Below are 23348 nucleotides of genomic sequence, written 5' to 3'. Positions count from 1 at the left end.
AGAGTCCTCACACACACATTTATTACATTCACATTTATGCTTTTATCCAGTGTGACTGCATTCAGGCTTTACATGTCATCAGTTTTATCTGAAGTTGAAGCCATGATCAGGGGCGGACTGACCATTAGGACATTATACCGCGACCAGGGTCCGACCGGCAGACGTATTACTGGCGGAGCTTATAAATGCGAATGTATGCAACGCGAATGCATTAGCGATTCGGACACGTATGCATGTAACGCAATGCACACGTTACATACAACAGCCACCCCCCCGCCCCCTCCCCCGTCGACAGATTTGGTGGAGGACAGATGCCATCTAACACTCCCCGCAACCCCCCCCAACAGAATTGCATCCCATCCGCCCCTGCCAATGATCTGTGCACTGATAATGCAATGATTTACCAGATAAGTACTAGTCATTCGGTACTTTCATTTGAATGTCTCCTAACACAAACTGTCCCTGGATGGCGCTATTGTGCTTTGCTATAAAAAAAATTCTGTAAGAAAGGGGCACACCTTGACATCAGTTTACAGATACTGCAAACATGATGATAAAAAATGCTTTCCTCACAGATTGCGTATCTGGTTCACTAGCAACATACATTTATCAACATACATATCTGTTTGTGTCCATTTACATTATTGATCTTTTTTCAATCTAAATTCTCCCATTAAAGCCATTCCTTAAAAAAGGTTAACATTTCGAAAAGATGCAATGACCTTCGGAGTCAACAGGAAGCAATCTGTCGCATGGCAACCCTGCTATCACAGACAGCGGAGAATTCTGCTAAACATTTGTTTTATTCTCTGGTTAATGCCTGATGGAGGAATCATGACAGGTTTTTTTAGAGGTCTGCATTACCTTTTCTCTTGAGCTTGCTCTGATGTGCTGCTGGCGCGATGTTCTGTGGACAAGAGAAAAATGATGTTGATAGGAAGAATATACACTAAAATGTCTTTGCGGTTTTATCATTTACATTCCTTCCTGTGGAGTCCATTTATCGGTGGCTTTTTCAACAAACATGTCTGACATCTAGGATTTAAGAACATGTACAGTTGCCTCATTGAATCTATAAATGATTCATCTACATACTGATCACATCACCTTTACTTTCCAAACAACATCTTATGAATGATGTTGAAAACTTCAGGCTTCCACAACCAGCGAGCAAAGCAAAGCCATGGAGATGAGGAACCATAGCACACACATACGGTACATACATTCACACACATCAACATGACAATGTTACAACGTTATACAAACACACACACTTGTCATTTTGTCAACTGTACACATACTCTCACATATACACACAGAGGCAGCGATGCCATGTTAATAGCGCACCGTGAAATGGAGGGCGAGCAGCAGAGCGAGCGGGCGAGCAGCAGAGCGAGCGGGCGAGCTGTCGTGGCTGTACTTACTAACAGGGTTGAGAAGAGAGAGAGATTTAGACAGAGACAGTGCCTGTAGGAGAGACCTGCTGCCACTGCTGCTGGAGAGGGCGCCATCTACAGGACACAGCGGATATGACACTCACTACAGCCCAGCGCTACTATACAGTACATAGTTTTACAAGCAGAAAAGGGGAGTGTGTGCTGCATTTGAGACGATGAATGGAATAACAATCAGTAATACCGTAAGAAGCAATAATACCCAAAAAGTATATTGATCTTTTATTCATAAACTTTCAATATAGAAACAGCAGCACACTTTGACTGTGTCTCATAACCAAACATGCCTATTAAATCCACAAATTTGTTCCAGGAAGAGAATGTAAAAAGGTTTTGAGAGACAGCCATCCACTCTTCATATATCTGTTAGAAGCTATTGTGTGTCTTTTGACTACAGTTTTGTTAGTGACTATAAAACATGCTTCTTATGATGACCAAAGACGACTATTTCACTGAGTTGAGCACCACAGAGAAAAGAATCGTTCTTTCCTGTAACTGCCACAGAAACTAGTTCTTACTAGGAAACAACATATCTATAGATGTCAATCATCTGATGGTCAAAAAACGTGCCATGTAGACAGAATTAATAACTATGGTGAAACAACAGATCCGAAGAGAAGGCAAGCTAGAGGAACACCATGGCAGAAATGATATAATACGTTCAATGACAAAGTAGTTAATTGGTTTGCAAATCAATTTATTATATCATCCCTTAAAATACTTAAAAGTAAATGCAAGAAATGTAATGACCTCTCTGCTTAGTCATCTACACCAGTGGTTCCCAAACTAGGGGGCCCCAAGATGGATCCGGTGGGGGACAGTTTTGTGGCATTTTATCAAATACAGAAATTTATGACACATTTTGTGCAATCAAACGCCAGCAAAATAAGACCACCAACCAAAAGAATTGATGTTCCAGCATTGTATAATTAAATAGGTTTTTGGTTTATTTAAAGTTCTACATTATGTTCAAGATCTTTCTTTGGGGGACCACAAAACGATACAATACACCCTACACAAAGGGGGCCTTACAACGAAACAGTTTAAGAACCACTGATCTAAACAGTAACGAGAAGACAAAGAAGATACTTCCAGAAAAATCATGTGACAGTTTCTTTATGGTATTCGACTATCTGGTAAAATACATTCATTGATGTATAAGGTTAGAGGATCTGACCCTGGTTGAGGTCGGTGGGTGGAGGCTGGGCATCCCTACTGAATCGTGGAGGCAGCAGGCTGATTTTGGGAGAGGTGTAGGAATATGAACGAAGACGGATACCTTGCTCAACGTCCTGAGAAGAGAAAAAATGAACAATTTTACGTCAAAATGCTCAGAAATGAATTATGGTGGTTATGATGGCAATAAAAACGTTCTTGAGTACAGTCATCTGTATCTATGTATAGCCCGTTTTACTGTAGTAAAGTTTATAAAGTAAGGTTGTAAACTCTGTGTACAACTGCAGGTTCTGTTTTATTTCAATGTGGGTGTGGTACCTTTGCAGGGGCGGGGTTAGATGCAGAGGAGGCGGAGTGAGAACGAGTGCAGGTAAGATCAGGGGTGGGGTTGTATTTCATACGTTCGTCTCCGTTGTTTTTGAGCTCGAGGGCTGGCTGGGGAAGAGGCTTCTTCATTAACATGTCGTCATCGTCATCCTCTTCACTGTCCATTTCCAAGGCCACCAAACTCGGGCTTAGAAAGAGGATTGGACTTCTAAAAATTCTCAACAACCACTGCGAGTAAGACGGCCATCACTTAAGCACTGGAAATAATCAATTCTTTTTGGTGGGACACAGCCCCCTCCACATACCCCACATATCTCACAGCAAAACTTTGGGCAAACTTTGGAGGCGTTTTTAAACTAACCCAAAATTCCTTTCTGTTTATGCATTACAACCGGGAAGAAGAGAACAGTAAAGTGTCTCGCGTTATGGGGCATCTGCATGCAGCAAATAGGTCCCAGGTAACTCGTCATTTTACCCATTGTTTATCGTTTGCGTGTCCAGTTTTACAAGCAGAATGTTTACAGAATGTTCTGTTTTTTACATCTCCAACAAAATGGTAGAACATCCAAACATCGAGATCTCATTTTATCTTCACAGAAATAATAACAGCATATGGGTTTGGATCATAAGGGTGAGTACATAAAGATAAACTGTGAGGGACATTTGCATCATAATCATGCAGAAGTAAATGTCAAGTAAATTGACCAAAACAGCATTACATGCACATCAACATTGGCAGGCTTACCTCAGGTCACATGACTCTGTAGGCGAGTTTGAAGTGTTACAGGACAGTTCAGCGGGTCGGGTGGTCCGCATGAGTCTATCCAGCATCAATCCAGCTGGAGACGTTGGGGAGAAGGCACGAGAGGCAGGAGACCTTCCCTTTCGCCCTTCTTCATCTTTAATAAGTGGAGGCGTATCTGTTGCCCCTGGTGGCAGGACCCCTGACATTTGCCACATCCCACTATCTGTCCCAGAGCTGTCCTCTGTGACTCCAGGAACAGAGTACTTCAGATTGAAGTCATCATCCTACATTAAAAGATAACCAAACATGCGTTGTCCGCTTATTGATGTAATATATATTGATGACACAAATCGTTTTTAGGTTACTACGTCTAAATTTACGAAATTCTGTTGGCAGCATCATAGTAGCACATCTTCAATAATGTCAAACTTAAGAGCTTTGTTTTGACAAACGTTCAGCAAGCGTTGTGGCTTGAGGTTTAGGATATAATGTGCAAGAGCCCAGACCAAACAGACAATCCCTGAGAAAATCAATCACACAATAAATACACTAAATGAAAAGAGATGAAAGGGAGGAGTAGGGATTTTGATGAAAAAGGGTGACTGTAGATCTGAAATACAGAGATGATCTGCATGAGCGACGTTGTGTCTGACCTTAGTGGAGCTTCTAAGCATTGCTGCGAGTCTGACGGAGGCAGCGTCTGAGGAATGAAGTTGAAACGGAGTGCAGGAGCCAGGAGAGGAACACATCTCTGTAAAAAAAAAAAAACACACACTATCAAGTCATTGTGTGTGTGTGAGTGTCAATAAGCACTAAACTACTAAAATGAAGATTTTTTACAACATAGTTTTGTTTGAATCACAGCGTGTCATTAACGAACAACTAAAATAAAAATAGAACCTCTGAATTTTAGTACGATGTAAAGAACAGCTGTCACCCTATATGTGGTTGCCTGCTTTGTTTTTCTGTTCTCTGGAAAGACTGATCGCCTGTATGCGTGTGTTTGGGCCATCTTTGAATGCCAAGAAGGCAGAGGAAAGCAGTTAAAAAGAAAACACCACTACAGCATGGTCTCTTTACGGCCATTAAATTTAGTTTTTAAATGCTTTTGCCTTCCTTTCGCAAAGTTACGAGAATGCTTAACCCAGAAATTAACATTCTGTCATAATGGACTTAAGGACCTAAAATTGTTCCAAAACTGCATGCTTTATGCTAGGTTATTTTTGAGGTACACAAACTAGAAATTGAGGAATCATTAGTACTGTATGTACACTTTAAAAACAACTAGTAGGATGTACTTAAAGGGATAATTCACCCAAAAATGAGCATTCTGTCATCATTTACTCACCATCAGGTTGTTCCAAACCTGTATGAATTTATTTTGAATAAACACAGTCAGTATGCAAACAGATCTCATCCCCCATTGACTACAATGAAAAAAAAATGATTATGTGCCTTAGTAGATTTCATGAAAAGAAATAATTAAAATATACTTAATATAATTATGTTCCTGTTTTTAACAAAAAAATGGAGTTAAAATATTTTGGGAATAAAATCGACTAATATTGGTTGTGAAGATTTTAATTATTTTGTTTGAGTAATTTTAATTGAAGAAATTATTAAGTAAATCCAACTCAATTTTATTACGTTAAATCCATTTAAATTGGTCAAATTAAGTATACCTATTTATTATGTGTTTAGACTACATAAATCATTTTTGATGATATAACTGGCAGTTGATCTTTAGTTCCCAGCATGCTTTGTATTTGACTGCAATAGGAGATCAAATTTCCAGATTATCTGTCATTGTAAGTGTTTTTCAGTAAAAAGAAAGACTTGTTCGTGTTTTGTGTTGATTTATCTTTGAGATTTAGGAGAGTTTGGTATTATTTTTAAGTTTGGGTTTTTTAAGTTGTTACCGTTGTTCAGAAGAGCGGCGATTGTGCCTGGGCTGAGGGAGGCACGATATTAGTCATGAAGTGTGTTATTTCATTTATTGAGCTAATGCCAGTACAGAGACCACAAGTCTCTTCTTACTTGACCATTTATGTTGTAAAAAATAGTACATTTCAATATGAAAGTAAGTGATCCGTGAAGTTTGAGTTAGACATGTTTTTGTTCAGCGTAATTTTTTTTGTTTACTTTAAGTAACATTTACTTGACATTTTAACAAAAACTAAATGTATTTAATAAGTAGAATTTAATTTATACTGGTTAGTAAGTTGTACTTGAATTATAGCAGCAAATTTTACTTAAAAATGTTTGTGCACAGGATTTTGTTAAGTAAATTCTACAAGTTATTTTTTTCAGTGTACCGCAGTATTTATTTTCTCTACTATGGCAGTAAATGGGGGCTGTGATCTGTTTGGTTACTGACATTCTTACAAATATCTTCCCTAGAGTCCAGCAGAACAAAGAAATGTATACATGTTTGGAACAACCTGGGGGTGAGTAAATGATGAGAAAATTTTCATTTTTGGATGAACTATCCCTTTAATTTTTAAAGTTTTGCACAGTTTTTTTAAAGTAAACTTTATTTTTTGTGTTATTTGTAGTAAATTTTATTTTAAAAAACTGCAAAAACTTTTTAGGAAATCCTACTAGTCGTTTTTACAGTGTAGCTCTTGATGTATAACAACAGCTTGTTTTGACCAAATGTTGTCAGGTTCCAAAAAGGATGTATGATACTGTAAACGCTGCATATGACACATTTTCAGCAAAACACTTGTTTTGGAAGATGCAAAATACAGTACATAAAGCTTTAATGATGTATTCACATTTCATAAACATGCAGTATGGAGGCAAACATCGACTAAGCATGACCTGGGGAAATTTGTACAACGAAGCTACTGGCTTCTAAAGATGTAGAATATAGCACACAACCCCATTGACTTTTATGATACTTTAAAGTGCTTTTTTGTGTTGACAGCTTGAAAGTACCTTGCCACTTTGAACCGTCATTTGTGTCATGGTAAAAACACCAGAATAGAGGTCTGTAAACAATGACAGAATTTTAATGCTGTATTTCTGACATAAACCAACATTTTAAACATAAATTTGAATAAACCAATACAGTAAGGTTTTATTTGTCAACAGTATTTTGCTCTTTGTTAGCTAATGCATCAAGTAAAGTGGAACCTTATTTGCTGCGTTGACCGGCCTTAGTTAAATTAGGACAATTAAGCAGCTTTTATAAACATACTTGAGACAAAACAATGTTTATTTAAAGATATGTCAGTGCAAGCTGATTTAAGTTAAAATAACTCAAACTTGCATTTTAGTCTGATAATAGAAACTGGGCCATTGTGAAATATGTAATTGACTTGATATTGTTTACTGAACCCCTGTAAATAAGTGTGATTAATGTGTTTAGTTAATGTACTGGATATAGTTAGAAGGGATGACATCAGCATCAGTGATACATTGTGGATGTAAGAACTGTGTTACATTGAATCTACATTAAACAGTGTCTCTGACAGTGTTGAAGTCTCGAGACTCGGACTCGGTCTTGAACTCGGTCTCGAGACCCTATTTTAATGGTCTTGGTCTTGTCATGGACTTGTGTGCATTTTGACTCGGTCTCGACTCGTACTCGAACATGTTCGGAATTGGACTTATGCCCGAGTCCACACGAGTCCCAGCAAAAATATTAAACACATGGAAAAGACATCCCTTTATGGGCCAAAAATGAAAGTTGTTTCTATAGCTTTTCATGGCGTCTCCTGATTGTCTAATATTGATGTCCAGTCTGTACAAAGTAAAAACTGGTTGAAATTTTGAGTTTACACATGGAAATAAATTAAGTGAGACTCTTTGAAATAAACTGAGCTGAATGATTTGAGTGCAGTAAGATAGCAAGCAACCATTGAATCAAGGTTAAAAATTGATGATTTGTCAATGTTCATTGCATTGAATCAGTATCACTTTTGTACCTGCAAAAATCACCATTATTGTGATCTTTTTTAGCTTTAGTTGAGCTCTTGGCTCTTCTATTTTAATGTTAAATTAGGTTTCCTTCAGCCATAACTGTGTGTTAAAATAAATTAGTTGTGGCAAAGAGATGACTACTTCTGAATGGTAATGCATGCATTTTGAAATTGTTTAGATCACTGTTAATAATTGGGTTTGTTTTATTAATGTGTCAGCTCTGAGGATCTGTAGTTTGATATACTGTGATTTTTTAGGAATTAACATATTCACAATCTGTTAAACCACTTTAACACACAACGACATCAAGAATCTGCATATGAAACTCAACAATGGTGACAATCAACAAAAGAAAGCTTCATGCTGCAATGCATGCTGGGTGATCTGTTTATCTGAATTATTTTGACGATTGTCATCATTGTTGAGGGTTGTATGATGAGGGTTGATGTCAGTGAAATATGTTTGTTTATTTTCTCTCAATACTTGTGCATTGACTAGCCAGAGCACTCAGACCAGTCATCAATTGATCAATAATGTTTAAAACTAATACATTTTATTACAGCCTGACAATTTCCATGAGAACAACCCCAACTTTTGTAAAAGCATGTCTGTCTTTCACAGTGCACAAGTGTTTTTATAACACTACTACATGACCTGAATGAATTAATTTAACAAAAGTCAAGGATCAAGAGCCCAACTAAAGCAAACACTGATCACAATAATGGTTATTATTGTGGGTACAAAACTCATTTCACAGAGTCTCATTTCATTTATTTCCATGTGAAAACTGAAAGTAGTCTGATAAACTCCAGATTTTAACCAGTTTTTACATTGTACCAAGGTCCCCTGTACGTCAATATCAGACGTTCAGAAAACGTAATAATGGGCCAATAAAGGGACGTCTTTTTCAACATCGAAAGATGCAGAAAAGACGTCTTTTGGACATATCTTTGGTCAGGGGGAAGTCATAATTGTAATAAAATTACCTTTACAACACTTACTATGTGGCCTTTTTTACCCTCAGCTAATAATATTTTTAAACTAATATCAGTCTAAGTAAATAAAACACAGTGTACATGCCATGGTATATTTAATGCACTGAGCACTCTATGAGCTCGGTGCCAGTTTTATTGTTTCCACCAAACATTTAACATATTCTTGAAGATTTCTATAGGTCTCGTCTCAGATCTCTTGTCCTAGGACTCGGACTTGACTCGGACTCGACCCTCTCTGGACTCGGTCTTGACTCGAACTCGACCTACTCTGGACTCGGTCTTGACTCGAACTCGAATGAGCTGTCTCGACTACAACACTGGTCTCTGATTCCAAAATACACACAGAGACACAGTCCCTCTATACAGTATGAAGCCTGATGTTCTCTGGCTCAACATTGTTAAGGAAATCCTGTCTGTTAAATGGGAATTTCCTACATATACATGCAAAGTGTTGCAGGGCCAAACGCATTCAAAACAGGCCTACATTCAATATGCATTCCTAGACAGCAATGAAAATTAAATTGAGAGCAAGTTTTTCCCCAGTGACCTCACAAGTGTCTCCTTTGAAGTTTTAGATCTTAATGTCACACAGTGTGCTTTGTTTACCAAGATACCAAACCCTGTAAACCTTCACAATTCAATATAAAACATTTTTAACAATAGTAATATTATGTAGCGCTATACTTTTACTGTCAATAATTGCCTCATTTGAACATTTTTATTTGTTTCAAGACATTTTAAGAGAAACCACTGTCACAAAGCTGTCACTTCAATCAGAGAAATCTATTAAGTCTCCTATACTCTGAGACAGCAGTAAAATGTTGGCTCCGGACACACACACACTTAGAAGTGTTGCCAATGCTGCCAACGTGGTGCATTGGAAATACAACTTTTGTCATATTCTTACTAACTTTTATTTGCAAGAAGAAAACACCACTCCATTTAAACAACAAGATCTTTCTTACACTTCACACTACGTCAAAATAAACGCAAACAAGGCAAGATTCAATTTCAAGGGAAAGGTCTGTAAACGTTGGCACATAATGAGTTGCATGTGTCTTGGCAAAGGATGAGCGTACATTTAAATGAAGCCGAGATTCCGATAACTCGGAGGGGCACCCCATACGCTGTCATAAAGGATGCGTGTGAAAGCCTTCCAACAACAACGGAAAAATTGAAACCTGACGTCAACTCACTCATTCCTCTCCACACACACACAGGCTTAACTCCCTCGGATCACTTTGGAAATCACATCTGCATTAAACACAAACACAGCTCAGGTACTGAAATCCAAGCACCACAAAAGCAGATTTGCTACTGCATTTTTAATGCCAGCACCACAAATAAAGTGTGGATGATGCAGTTCTGCTTAAAACTGACATAAGATTATGAGCCATTTGAAAGTTCACCTAGTTTCTATGAGAAGAGACCTGTGGTCATGGTAGCATGGTATCACATAACGTTTACAATAAATGTATTCATTCAAGAGGTGATTTACAAATGAAGAAACATTACAAACATCTAATCATGGTTATGAATCAATGCACATAATTAATATGAAAAATGTTTAGAACAGCATTTTTGAAATGATCATTGTAATTCTCTATTACCATATAAAAAACAACTGTGGAACAAACTGCTGGAAACTCACATTTTTAATTATTTTCAGCTTTCAAAGCTGTAACTCATTGCTGAATGAAGCTTCTAATGATCTACAGGCCAACACAACAAACTCTTACAAGCTATTATTCTATAACACTGTTTAATACTGTACAAGCCAGCATCTGAACCAAAACCAATCCAGTCAATGAGACAAAAACATTCGACCTGAAACATGTAATCTGCTTTTCTTTTTGTTTCATGCGTCAATGGTTAAAGTTGGTTTTCTCTCCCATATTCTCTCATTACCTGCTTTTGGTGTCCGTCTCCTGATTCTCATCTTTGGAAAGGATGGCCACGAGTAGTTAAACGGAGAGTCTGAGTCAGAATCCATGTTTTTATTTTCCTCAACAGTTCCGTTCTGAGAAACGCATAATGTTATTGTAACCGTGGAGTTAAAGAACACAGGAGTTGGAAGACACCTTTCCAAAAACCCAGATTCCACAGATAAGCCTTCAGGAGATAGCACCGATGTGTCTGAGTGTGTTTGTGTGTGTGCGAGTGTGTGAAAAGGTGGGTTCGGTCTCAACGCTCGCTACTCCCACTTTTTTTTGTTGCAGGCAGAGTCAGGACTGACTTTAGACACGGGAGACCACGACAGAGGTTTTTTTAAAAAGGTCAGCCAAGGTTTAGTAATCATTAACCATACGTTCTAATAAAACCCTGTGAGGTCCTGGGATGCCGAAAGACACACCTCCCCTCAGCTCCTCAGAAACAATAATAAAGACAACTGTGGAAAATGTTAACATATCTTACTATGTAAACAATGCTTTATTAAAACACATCTCATTTCAGACAAACTTCCCACAAGAAAGAATGACAGAAAAAAAACAGTAAAACCGTTGCCCAAAGAGAAAGACATGCAATAAGCATTTATTTAGATTTTAAAAATAATTTTGAATGAATAGCAAACAACTGGCCACAACATACAGTACAGTAACAAAAAGCATGCGCTCAAATGTATGAAGACTAATTCAATTGGCTATGTCTGTCAGAGTTTCCCATTTAACATGTTGATGTTGAAGCTGAGAAAGAGTTTTCAGAGTGCACTAAAAGAGGAGCTCTATAACTCTCGTGAAGGATGGCACTGTAGATGCATCCGAGTTTAGTTTCACTTTCGTTTTATTTAATTTGTTTGTTAAGTATTTGTTGATAGTCATAATACATTAAAAAACCACAACATTTAGTTTGGCTAAAAGTGTTTATTTAAACATTCGTTAGATGTATAGCACAAATTGTTTAATATGATTTCTTGCCTGTTATATACAGGATGCATGAACGGAGCACCCCATGCGCAGCTCGCGCTCACATGTGCTTTCAGCGACACAGCGCGCACCGCACTGCTGCCTGTTTACATCCAGAACAAATGCGAGTTTGTATTACGTTGTTGAAAATACGTTTATGAGCGTATGACAGCGTAGATTATTTAATAAAATGTCTTTCATCCGCATTTTTCTGTTCTCTTTCTGTAGCGCGAGTCATAGACAGATACAGTATATGTTTCTGTGAGAAGAGAAGGTTCACACAGTTCACGAGAGAGTGATTGACAGTGTGATGCGATCGTTTCCACCCAACAATAGGCTACAGTTTAGGTATGACATGATGTGTCTATGGAGTTTTAGTTAATTTAATTCTTTATTTACTACAACCTTTTGAAGTCGAATGTCACCATTATATTTTAGATTTACATAAATACTGTAGGTATATTTTAGGAGCTTGTTTGATTTGGGGTATTTCTGAGGCTCTAGACTACATGCAGCTACTATAATTTGTAGCAAAAAACAGAAGTGGATGGTGTTATAGTTATATCGTCACTTGTATCGTTACCGCAACAAATACCAGAAAATATCGTGATAGAGTTTTAGGGCAATATCGCCCATCCCGAGCAGCGGCTAAACGCAACACGAGCTCAACGCAGCACCGACCCAATGCAACACAACCTCAATGCAACACAACACAACCTCAAACTCACTAACTCTCAAGCCCCATAATAACCGTATTCCTCAGAAACACAATGTCACTACCAGCCAGAGTGGAACTTAGGATCACATCCAGGTGTGTGTGTGTGCGCTTGAGTCGAGATGGATTACACTCTTCATGTGGTGGACTTCCAGTCTCTGCTGGAGAACCACATTGTGCGTGTGCATGTGCGTGGATCCTACAGCAGTAACATGGGCTCCAATAATCCAAACAGCAGACTTGCTCAGTCAACCAAATGTCCCAAAAGGCAACAAGGAATTTCATTTAAGAAATTGCAGGACAGCATTTCTGTAAATGATAGAAGCAACTTAATGCTTATGTTGCAACAAAATAAATCTTTATAATTATGAATCTAGCTATCTTAAAAATACTCAATGACACAGAGAAGAACCTTCTTAATGCAAGTAACAAAACAGTCCACTTGTTACATGAGCTTTAGACTTTATTCTTTTCTTCTCATCCTCCTGTCCATGTTCTTATTCATTTACTTCAAGATTTTAAGATCCTTTACAGCATGATTGTCAAGTCAAAGAGCTCTAAAGGGGTTCGTGTACAGACGGTCCTCTTGGTGAGACTCTTTCAGATTTTTTACAGATTCTGGGCTCCATCCCCAATTTTCCCCTCCCTCTTCTGTCTCCGGAGTTTTTAGTGGCTAACCGTTTGTGTATGTGAGTGTGTTTAGGTTTAAATGAGAAATGAGGCACAGAACAGCGATAAAATAGACTGCATGAGCACAGCATGCATGAATGGATGTATAAATTAGCTGCATTAAAGTAGTCATATTCTTAAATGTACGTAAATGAACAAGTCAACCTAGCCAACCTTATTATACAAAGTGACTTATGGTACACTCGTTATAACTTTTCCATGTGAACATTGGGTACATGCAAAAAGTTTGTGAAAGATTTCCTTTGAAAGTCCACAGTGTGCTTCATTCACAAGGTAAGCCACATGCCCATGTAGGGAGAGCTCTGCTAAAATACTGTACATGAACCAGGTAGAAATCAGTAAGGGCATTTTGTATTAGAATGTGGAACACGTTCTGTGGGATGAGCTAAATGTTAAAGCATCATGTTAAATGTCAGCCTTTGTGCAAGTTCAAAAATCTACGCTTGTTAACATTCCTGCCACTTTACAGTTGAAACAGTGAATGTGTGAGTGTAGGACAGGGAATGGATTGAAGTGCCAATTTCATTTAAAAGAGAAAAAAGCCCTATTGTCTGTTCCCTTTGCTGAACTATAAATCTTTCTTAGTTCACTTTTTGAACTGGATTAATAAAAGGACAGCATATTGCTGCTGTCATCCTGAAACCTTGTATCTCCATAATTTGTGATTTTCTTTTTGCCATAAATCATTATTAGTCACAATTTATGTTTGTCACTTGGTTTTGCAAATATCTAACCTATAACAAGTATTGAAAAGCGCTTGTCAACTTTGACAACAAAGTGTTTAAACATTTTTAAAAGTACAGTGTTTTTTTGTCCATTTTCTGAAAACAGTGACCATGGACATCTGAGGTTTCAGAAGGACGGCGACAATATTTAAAACAGCAATAACAGTGTCCAAAAATGTGAAGGAATCACATCTCTTAGTTCATTAATTTAGCACCACTGATACAAAGCTAAACAAAGAACAATGTCTGAACAGAATTTATGCACAATTTCATTTCAATAGAGAATGAGTCAGTTCAGTTGCCAGTCATGCTGCTATTGTGGTTGTACAAGTAATGAGATGTAATAGTTGCACGAAGGAGGGTATTCCTAAAAACTAAAAATTGATGCTGTAAAAAATCAGACCTCAACTCAATTGTCTAGTGACTTGTTGCATCTAAATTTTCAATTGGCAAAACTATTCCCTAAATTTACAGGATTTTAATCGAGCCAACTGAAAATCTTAAATTCAGAAGTGAAGCACTGACAAATCGTGTGACATTTTCTTATTGTGAAATAATCTTATATAAAAGTCTAATAAGCAACCAGAATGAAAATGTATATAAAAGTCTAATAAGCAACCAGAATGAAAATGTATATAAAAGTCTAATAAGCAACCAGAATGAAAATGTACACTGGTCAAAAAAATTAAGGGAACACCTAAATCACACTGTATTAGATCTCAATTAACGAAATATCCAGGTTAAAACTCTTCACTTATATACTTTGCATAATGAAGTGAGAACAAAATAATGTGACAATGGTCAATAAAGACAAAAACATAAACTCATTCAGGGCAGGAATTACAGTAAAATGACTGTAAAAATGGAAATACTGGCCGATTCAACTTTTGAACGTTTTCAACGTTTGAATTTCTTCACAGTAACTCATAATGTCATTAATGTGCATGGCCCCACATGCCTAAATGAACTCCAAACAATGTCTGGACATACTCCTGATGAGATGGCACATGGTGTCATGAGGGATCTCCTCTCAGACCTGGATCAGAGCATAAGTGAGCTCCTGGACAGGCTTTGGTGCTACTTGACGGCTTTGGATACATGAGATCCCAGAGGTTCTCAATTGAATTTACGTCTGGGGAACTTGAAGGCCAGTCAATGTCATCAAAGCCTTCATCATTCAGAAACTGCCTACAGACTCTGGCCACATGAGGTCGGGCATTATCATGCACCAGGAGGGCTGACAGTAGATCTGACAAGATAAGATTTGACAAGATAAGCTCTGACAATACATTTGAGAATTTCATCCCAATACTTCATATCACGTGGGGGTCTGTACGACCCTCTGAGAATGGTCCTCCCAGACCACCCTTGCTGTTGCCTCTCCAGAGTATCTGTTGTCACTTTTATTTGCACCAAAACAAGTGAAAATAGTTCACAATCACTTATGCTTCCTTACCGGGTTGATTGATTTTCCTGAAGGTTAACTGACTTGGTGTTATGCTGTGATGATCAGGTGTTCCCTTCATTTTTTTAAGCAGTGTTTTAAATTTAATTATAGCTATACAATAAAACAAATGACTAGAAATAAGAAGGCATGCACATGCAAGGAAATAAAAACATAACACGTTAACTTGATAATAATTTATATTAATGCAATATCGCTCGAGTAGGAGTGTATATCGTGCTCTTATATCAGCATGGCTGTGATTAGGCCAGAGGCACAAGCGGCAGGCCGAGTGCCGGAGGCAATCACAGCCGCTGATATAAGAGCACTATATACACGACTACGAGAGAGATATTGCATTGATACAACAGTTTGATGGCACACGTGGGTAGATAAATCAGAAACAACATAGGAGTATCTTTAAAACCCTCCGGTTTTTAAAGGAACTGGGGAACTACGTACTTTCTTCAGCCATGAATTCCAGCCCAGCATAACAGTTAAACAAACCTACTAATTCCAAACCGTCACTTATTTTAAATGTGCGGTGTGCTGCTTCAGTTAAGTTATTAGTGAGAAATAACGAGGCAGGACGTACATGTGAAGGAAAGAAAGAGACCTTTAAAAGGCAACTCACCGAGAATGTATTAATCCCAATTCTATTTTCTTAAGCACGCAATCGAGACCCTCGCGTCCCGCGCTGTAATTATTTAAAATCATGAGCGCAGAGCGCTGTGAATAAATAGTTAAGACACTGCCAACACTGACAACGTTTAGTTTTTCAGTGTGTTCCAGTCGCTATCTAGTGGCCATTCACCATGCGAACAATCATTGCCTTGGAGAAAGATATGCCTGTAAGTTTATTTACTATCTGTAAGCATTCATATTATGTGTTAACATAATATTGATTCTTGGAAGTTAAACTGTAATCGATACAATATGATAATATAAGAAAGTCCTATCGCATCTGTACAGCCATTTGCAGATGGCAGTGCACACGTTTATATTAAGGGTGTAACGGTTCAAACCACTCACGGTTCGGTTTGTGATATGTTCAGGTACTGACAAATAAAAATAAGAACAAATAATCAAGCTACAAGTAACAGCACCAATAAATCAACAGAGTAAAGCAGAAAATAAAATAAGATACTGTATCTATACCTTTTAAGGTAGAAATGGATTAAAGTAATCAAATAAAACATAACATTGCATATGTACAAATAAAATAAAGACGAATCATAATTGAAGTTACAGAAGCTATTGAGTAACAAGCAGTGATTGATTTCCTTGACTTTTAACAGACAGCAGAAATATGCTGCTGTCGCTTTAAGAGGAATGCAACAGATTAGTGATGGGAATTATGATTCATTTGAGTGATTCGTTCTTTTTCAGTTCGTTCACCAAAATGATTCGTTCACTGATTCGTTCAGTGACCATTTCTATAATACGCCAGCAGGTGGCGAAAAAGAGTTGTGTTATGTCAACGTATTGATGGACGTATAAACTGATTACAGGCTTTATTAAAATGTGTGTCTCTGATCTACTCATTAAATAAATAAAATAAATCTAAGTGGTTCAGATGACCAATGCACAAGGTTTTTCTGCATAATTAAAAAGTTAATTGTTTGGTCATTTACACATTCATAAATCTGGGATTATGTTAAAAGTAAAGTTTATGTATTTTAAATAAACAAGCGTGCAAAGTAGCCTACCTGTAACTGCGCTTTGCATCCGCTTTCTGCTGATTGCTGAACGAGACTCACATGCTAAATGACCGACCTACAGTGTACACTCTCGTTCAATTCGTTCATTCCGTTCATGAACGACATGTACCAGTTCGTTCAATTCGTTCACGAACGAGATCTCTCTCGCTCTCGTTCAGACTCAACAGCGACTTGGTCAGTGTGGGCGTATTCGTTCAGTGGAAGATCTAACCAATTACACGTCCCTTCACAGCCGGAACTGGAATGCTATTTGCTGACGTGACGCGAATGAGAGCTAACCAATACTTTTTTGTTTTACAGTTTTTAGAGAAGTGCATGACATGAATTAAACGTAATGAAGTCGTTTTTATTTGAAAGAACAATAAATGATACAAAATGCACACAAAACACCTGTGCTTGCAGTAGGCTACAATAACCGAGTAAACAGGGCTTGACATTTTCCATGCAATAACAATGACAATGTTAATTTGTCTTTATTACATTTAACCATCAGCTTGCATTATTTAATTATTTTCGTAAGGATCTTTACATTGTGTCCGTATCTGTACTTGTTGAACAAGAGACCTCATCTTTCATTTCGTTTACGAGTGAGAAGTAACAGCTCGTTCACGAATGAGAATCAGCGGGTCTCGTTCAGAATCAAACACAGGCTCGTTCAGTGAAGGCCGTATTCGTTCAGTACATTCAACCAATCATATGCTTTGTCAAAGCTCACTCTCGAACGCCATTGGCTCGTGCTTTAGACACTCATATGAGTCATTGCATTTCGTGAACGAGGACGATTCATTCACTTAAAAGATTCGTTCAAAAAGAACGATTCGTTCACGAACGAAACATCACTACAACAGATCCAGTACACTGATACTGTACACCAGAGCCATTGAGAGAGAGAGTTCTGCCAACTCCGTTGACTCCAATGGAACAGTTTTTCCACAGCAATGGAGGCTCTCAATAGTTCCCGGAAGTTACTAGTAATGCATGGAGCTGCGACTAAACAGACCAACTGAGGTAAACGTTTAACCCATTTAAAGACTAAAGCCATTTAATGAATAAAAAAATGAAAGAAATAAAGCATTTAAAGAGAAAACATAACTTCCTGGAACTATCTGAAGGCTCCATGAATCACGTGACGCTCCAGCGTTTTAGACTTATGTTGCCAGAACTCTCTCTCTCAATGGCTCTGCTGTACACATGCGTTGTTTTTCGTCTGTTTCGTCCATTCACTTAAGACATAGCCTGCTATGTTTGTTAAGATACTCGACAAGAGGGGCATGTTGACCTACTTCGTGTGTGAATTTGTTTGTTTAAGCACTTCAAAGATAACTCAATATTTGCGCCATGTCTGAGACTTTCCTTAACCGCGCTTCGAATCTTCTCAAAGCTCAAAAGCGAGTTTTCTTGCGCATCATCTTGCACTTAAATGTGTAAATTGACAAGGCTTGAATGAGTGTAGTTTAAACAGAAACATGTGCTGTTCAGGTCTCACCAGCACTCGCGTGCTCACAACACCTGGGTGATAAAAGCATAAATGACTGATCATATTACAGCATACGTCAATCCTATTGAAATTTGTCTACGTTATTCGATTTGTTGTAGGTATTAAATGTGTATCCATCGACAAACATACATTAGTTGAACTTTGTCAGTCTGTTTTACGCATTATAATTTCTAACGAACCATATTATAAATGCGTCGTCAGATTTAAGATGAGCCGCAGTCCAAGCGCGTTAGACCGCGTGCCGAACCGTTGGTGGAGAACAGTGCGGTTCAATTTTTTACCGAGAACCGTTACACCCCTAGTTTATATGTAACATTATTGTGCAGTTTGTAATTTCATATCTTGTTTATTGTATATCAGTTTTACAAAAAAATGAGAAAGCATCACAGAAGTAAAGATTCTGGAAAGGATAAACTGCTTCATGTGTGTTTGTTTGCTTGTTAGCTAGCTGTCTAACTTCTTCAGAGTGACGCAGCCAGTGTTGCCAGATTGGGTGGACAATTTCCAGCTCAAAGGCTCAATAAAACCCGCCCACTCCAACAAAAAACCAGCCCAAATTTTAACTGCCAAAATAATGTGATAGAAATGTATTGCAATGTCAATCAACGAAGATAATGACCATTTTATCTCCTTAAAACGAACTATGACAAAATGAAAAATATATAATTAAACCAGGAAGAGAGGTCAAACGGATCAAACATAGCATTAAAGAGAGTTAGAAAATATGACTAACATGTCCAGAAACCACTTCAAAGCAACAATCAAGAAATTAACCAATGACTTTAACCCTCAAAAAACACATTTTGTGCACAAAAGTGCCCACTATAATTAATCGGATTCGGAAAGCTGAGTAACGTTAGGCATTTTCCACTTCATGAACTTCATTCACACACCACGGCAGCCAAAAATGTGCAATTCATTGATACATACAACAGAACAAAAAAAGAACAGCAGCAACAATAATGCGCTTCCCTTTGAGAGTTGCCTTAACATCTGAAAGAACTACAGTGCGTCTTTCGTGATATATTGCAGAACATATAATGCAAAATTTAGCAAGTGCAGCAGTTGTCAAGGACGAGTATGATGAACAGAAGTAACGTTAGTAGAATCCCATATTCAGTTTGATTTTTATTAAATCATTCAACTGCTGTGAATTCAGTTATAGTTATATTTACAAAGTCTTCGAGTCGTCTGTCACCACATGTGTAATCCACGTTTTGAGATTTGAGTTCCTTTCCCTACCGTGCAACATATATTTGGGCCACTTTGGCATTGCGATCGCTTCAATATACAAAATCTGGTCCTTTATCGCACATAAACCCCGTCACTCATGAGCCATCACATGATCTCAACTGTATATTGATTGACAGGTGAGGTCTCCCTATCCCAGACCTGATTGGTTAAACTGAACCAATAAGGGCTGTGTTAAGGAATAATGTGTTTATGACTGCACTACACATTATTTTCGAATGTGGAGGCGGAGTGATACAATCAGTCAGTGAAGCGGTTCAACAGTCAGTTCCCGTGGTGATCCTGGTGGAATATCGCATGGCTCTCAGCCAGATTCGAGAACCAGAAAGAACCGTTGTAAAATTACTTATATGGTTCATTAACGGGGTCATATAACATACTTTTGAAATATAACAGGCCAAGTATATTGTATTTACATACTGTAAAATTTAAGTGCTGAAACCATTTTGCCCAGTCTAAAATGAATGCTAACTAAAACTAGCTGCAAAAACAACTTCCTGACATCAAATCTTTGGATCCGACATCAGACCGTGGCACATGACGACTATTCAGTGTTTAGCAACTTGGTCAGTCCAGTAATAGTGAGCTTGTAAGAGGATGGGGGATAAAAACCATAATATATATATATACTGTATATATATATATATATATATACATACATTCAGAGAAAGATATTAGTTTACTTCTGTCATAAAGAACTACAATGTTACTAAAAACAGACAAACACAGCAGCAAAATGAACATGCGATTAAATGGATGGATGTATCTGTACCTGTGTAAAACGTGTTTAGATCGTCTTCCTCTTCATCAAGACAAAGAACAAGCTGTTCTTCAAAGACCTGAAAAACAAAACGTCAAAAACAAGCTCGCACACTGTTTTCAAGAACAAAAACATAGCAGGTCTGAAACGGACTAAGTGATCCATTACTGAGGTTCTGATTCCAAGAATCAATTTAGACACACACGCAAAAGAATGATTCAACTCACACTATCCACCAGGGTACGGTCTTCAGGTACCAGCGGGCTGTTCTGATCTGAAAAGCCGAAATAATACAATATGAAAACTCACATCCATTTGGACACAAGCTTGGATAAATCACAAAAGGACACGTTTTTTAAACTTGAGATGAAAAAAGAGACAAACCAGCAAGCACAAACACGCCTTTCGGTACAAAAAAAAACACAATCACCATGGTGAACAGTGACAGGAAGTGTCTACACATTAAGGTCGAGAGGTCACAGGGGCTAAACCTGCAGGGGTTCTGGCTGTCAACACATGAAGCAGGCAATTTCTCTCTCTTTTCATAGAATTGACATCACTCCATTTTTTCCTTATCAGTCCAACTGTGGGCTGGTTATTTCATAGTCCTCTCTTAACCCTCCCGAATATACAGTGTCTCTCTCTCTCTCTCTCTGAGCCCACCCAAGAGGAATGTCTCTCCTCATACTGGACATGTTTGGGAAACCAGCCGGAGGTCCCTCACAAAGACCGCTCTGTGTGTGTGTGTGTGTGTGTGTGTGTGCGTATGTATGTGTATTCCACATCCCACATTCTACCACAATGTCCTCCTGAGTGAGCCAAATTCACCCAATGTACTCTAACAACCCTGCCAGAACTAACTCACAGTGACAGACAGAGGAAAAAGAGGATGGTGTAAGGAGATTCGGGGTCAAGAAGAGGCAGAGTTCCCACTCTAAGCCAAATGTCAAATTCCCTGACTTTCACTGACTAAAAAGTTGAATTTCCATGACCTATAAAACTATAAAACGACAACTTTGAAGTGGTCGTTTTTTAGCCAAAGCTCTCGAAATGTACATTATTCTGGCATTTTGCCTTAGGTAAGAGCTACAGGTGACTGCATTTGACTTAAGCGATCGCCAGGTTACAAGCGGGAAGGGAATTATTACCATAACAATATGCAAAAATGTGTACAAAAACAACACGATAAAAAAATACAGTATAGAAAAATTACATTTTGATAAATGGAAACTAAAAGTGACAAACAAAAATCCCTGAAATTCCATGACTTCAACAAAAAATATATAAAATTCCATGACTTTCAATGTCTGGAATAGACCTTTTAAAATTCCATGATATTCCAGAAATTCCATGACCCGTGGGAACCCTGAAGAGGCAACGAAACAAGAGACAAATAGAAAAAATACGGAATAAAGTGGAGGAGAACTGAGATTAAGAGAGAACCAGAATGCTTATGTCTAATTTGGAAAAGACAAAAGTTGAAAGAATACTGCATATAATTTTGCTTATTTTCGCTAATGCTAACAAGGCCAAAAATGTGGACAGAGAAACACAATCACGATTTAAATGTAAAATGCATTCAAAGACCTCAGGGTTGGAGAAAAGCAGAGGTGACTCACCTCTGTCAAATAAATCAGATATGCGTGTGCTCCCTTCAGACGACTCCCTCAGACGCCTTACCTGTAACACACCAGACAGAATGCTGATAGAGAATCAGATTTGTGTTTTGACATTAATTGGATAAATTCATAAAGAAATGCATCATAAAGAAAATGCATCATTCCGGATCTGCTTTTATGCAGCTGGGCAATTTCATGCAAATGTCAACCTTACCATGAAAAAAAGTTTTAACGAAAGGTTTTTACTAGAGTGACTGCAGTGCATAGATGTCGACCTTTGGTGGTTGAAATGCCCATGTGAAAATTTGAGTGCATGATTTTTCATAGTTAAGTACCACTTTCAGGATTGTCTCATCCATAAAGGTACATATTCCTCATATATGGTTAAAAACTAAACAAAGAAACTATTTTATGGTCTAAAAAGAAGCATCCCTTCTCCATTTGTTAGGTATTATTGCTTCTGGTTTGTGTATTCTTATTCACAGAAATTTTACAAAATATGCAGTCTCTTAAAAACAGTGTCCTTTTTGTCACATCCATAACACAGAACACACAGATAAAAGTGTCTGCCAATGTAAACTTCTACATGCATAAAATTGAACAAAGTATGATTTGTAACAATGTGTTTAAGATCACCGGTACATGATTTACGGCAAAAGTAATCTCCCGGGCGTTCTTGTTTTGTCTGTCAACAGTTGTTATACATGAAATACCAGTCTGCTTCTCAAAGCAATAAAAGACACTGTAATAATGGTTTCTAAAGTTATGACTTTCATTTTATGAGCCACACTTATAGACTCATAAAACCACTTTCACACATCACGTAACATGCTCTGAAACATGTATATATAGAGGTAACTTTCTGTAAAATCATTAAGGAATTCTCCTTCCCCAACTTAATGTGCACAGACAACTATATAAGAAAGCGTTTTTATGTATGATTTTTTCTCTGATTTTAAGGTGCTTTCAGCATTACTCTGTTCATTTGAGAAGACTGAAATAGCAACAATAGCTCCATCAATGGTGTGAGTTTGGGGTGGGATTATTAGTTTGATCAACCCGATTAGCAGTTCTGTTTAATGACACTACTGTAGCTAAATAACTACGCTAAACATATCATTTTATGACTTTGGTATAGATACATCCACGTGAATATGTTGACAGTGCAGTGCACGCCACACAACAGCTATTAGTTGACATTGCACAACCGTGTCTACAAAGAGGATTAGCAAATTTGTCATAACTGAGGCTAGATGGATGCTAGAATATGCAGCGGTTTATCAAAATAAACGCCCTGGAATTTTTAATGACTAGTTTTGACTCAGTGTCTTGAGTCAGTACCAGTGCCTTTTTACTGGATATACCATAGCATTTTAATACAGACAGAACATGGGGTGG

At 37.8% G+C, this 23348-nt stretch overlaps 1 protein-coding gene across 4 annotated transcripts in view; it reads right to left on the bottom strand.

Annotated features, from left to right (window-relative positions):
* Positions 1-23348, bottom strand: part of arhgef28a (Rho guanine nucleotide exchange factor (GEF) 28a) — a 69075-nt gene that overhangs the window by 21388 nt on the left and 24339 nt on the right. For 2 of the 4 annotated variants that reach the window (XM_057353021.1, XM_057353038.1), the window contains exons 7-15: positions 21951-22011; positions 20559-20605; positions 20344-20410; positions 4356-4453; positions 3703-3986; positions 2949-3144; positions 2632-2746; positions 1425-1511; positions 865-907 (exon numbers count right to left, since the gene is read on the bottom strand). In XM_057353021.1, the coding sequence (XP_057209004.1) occupies positions 865-907; positions 1425-1511; positions 2632-2746; positions 2949-3144; positions 3703-3986; positions 4356-4453; positions 20344-20410; positions 20559-20605; positions 21951-22011 (998 nt within the window). The remainder of the gene's footprint in view (positions 1-864; positions 908-1424; positions 1512-2631; positions 2747-2948; positions 3145-3702; positions 3987-4355; positions 4454-20343; positions 20411-20558; positions 20606-21950; positions 22012-23348) is intronic. The other 2 variants (XM_057353029.1, XM_057353046.1) reach the window with 1 other exon arrangement.

Source organism: Triplophysa rosa, linkage group LG2 (assembly GCF_024868665.1).
Source record: "Triplophysa rosa linkage group LG2, Trosa_1v2, whole genome shotgun sequence".
In the NCBI taxonomy this organism is placed as follows: domain Eukaryota; kingdom Metazoa; phylum Chordata; class Actinopteri; order Cypriniformes; family Nemacheilidae; genus Triplophysa; species Triplophysa rosa.
Note: the sequence above shows the minus strand (reverse complement) of the source record. Positions and strands in the feature narration are given on the sequence as shown.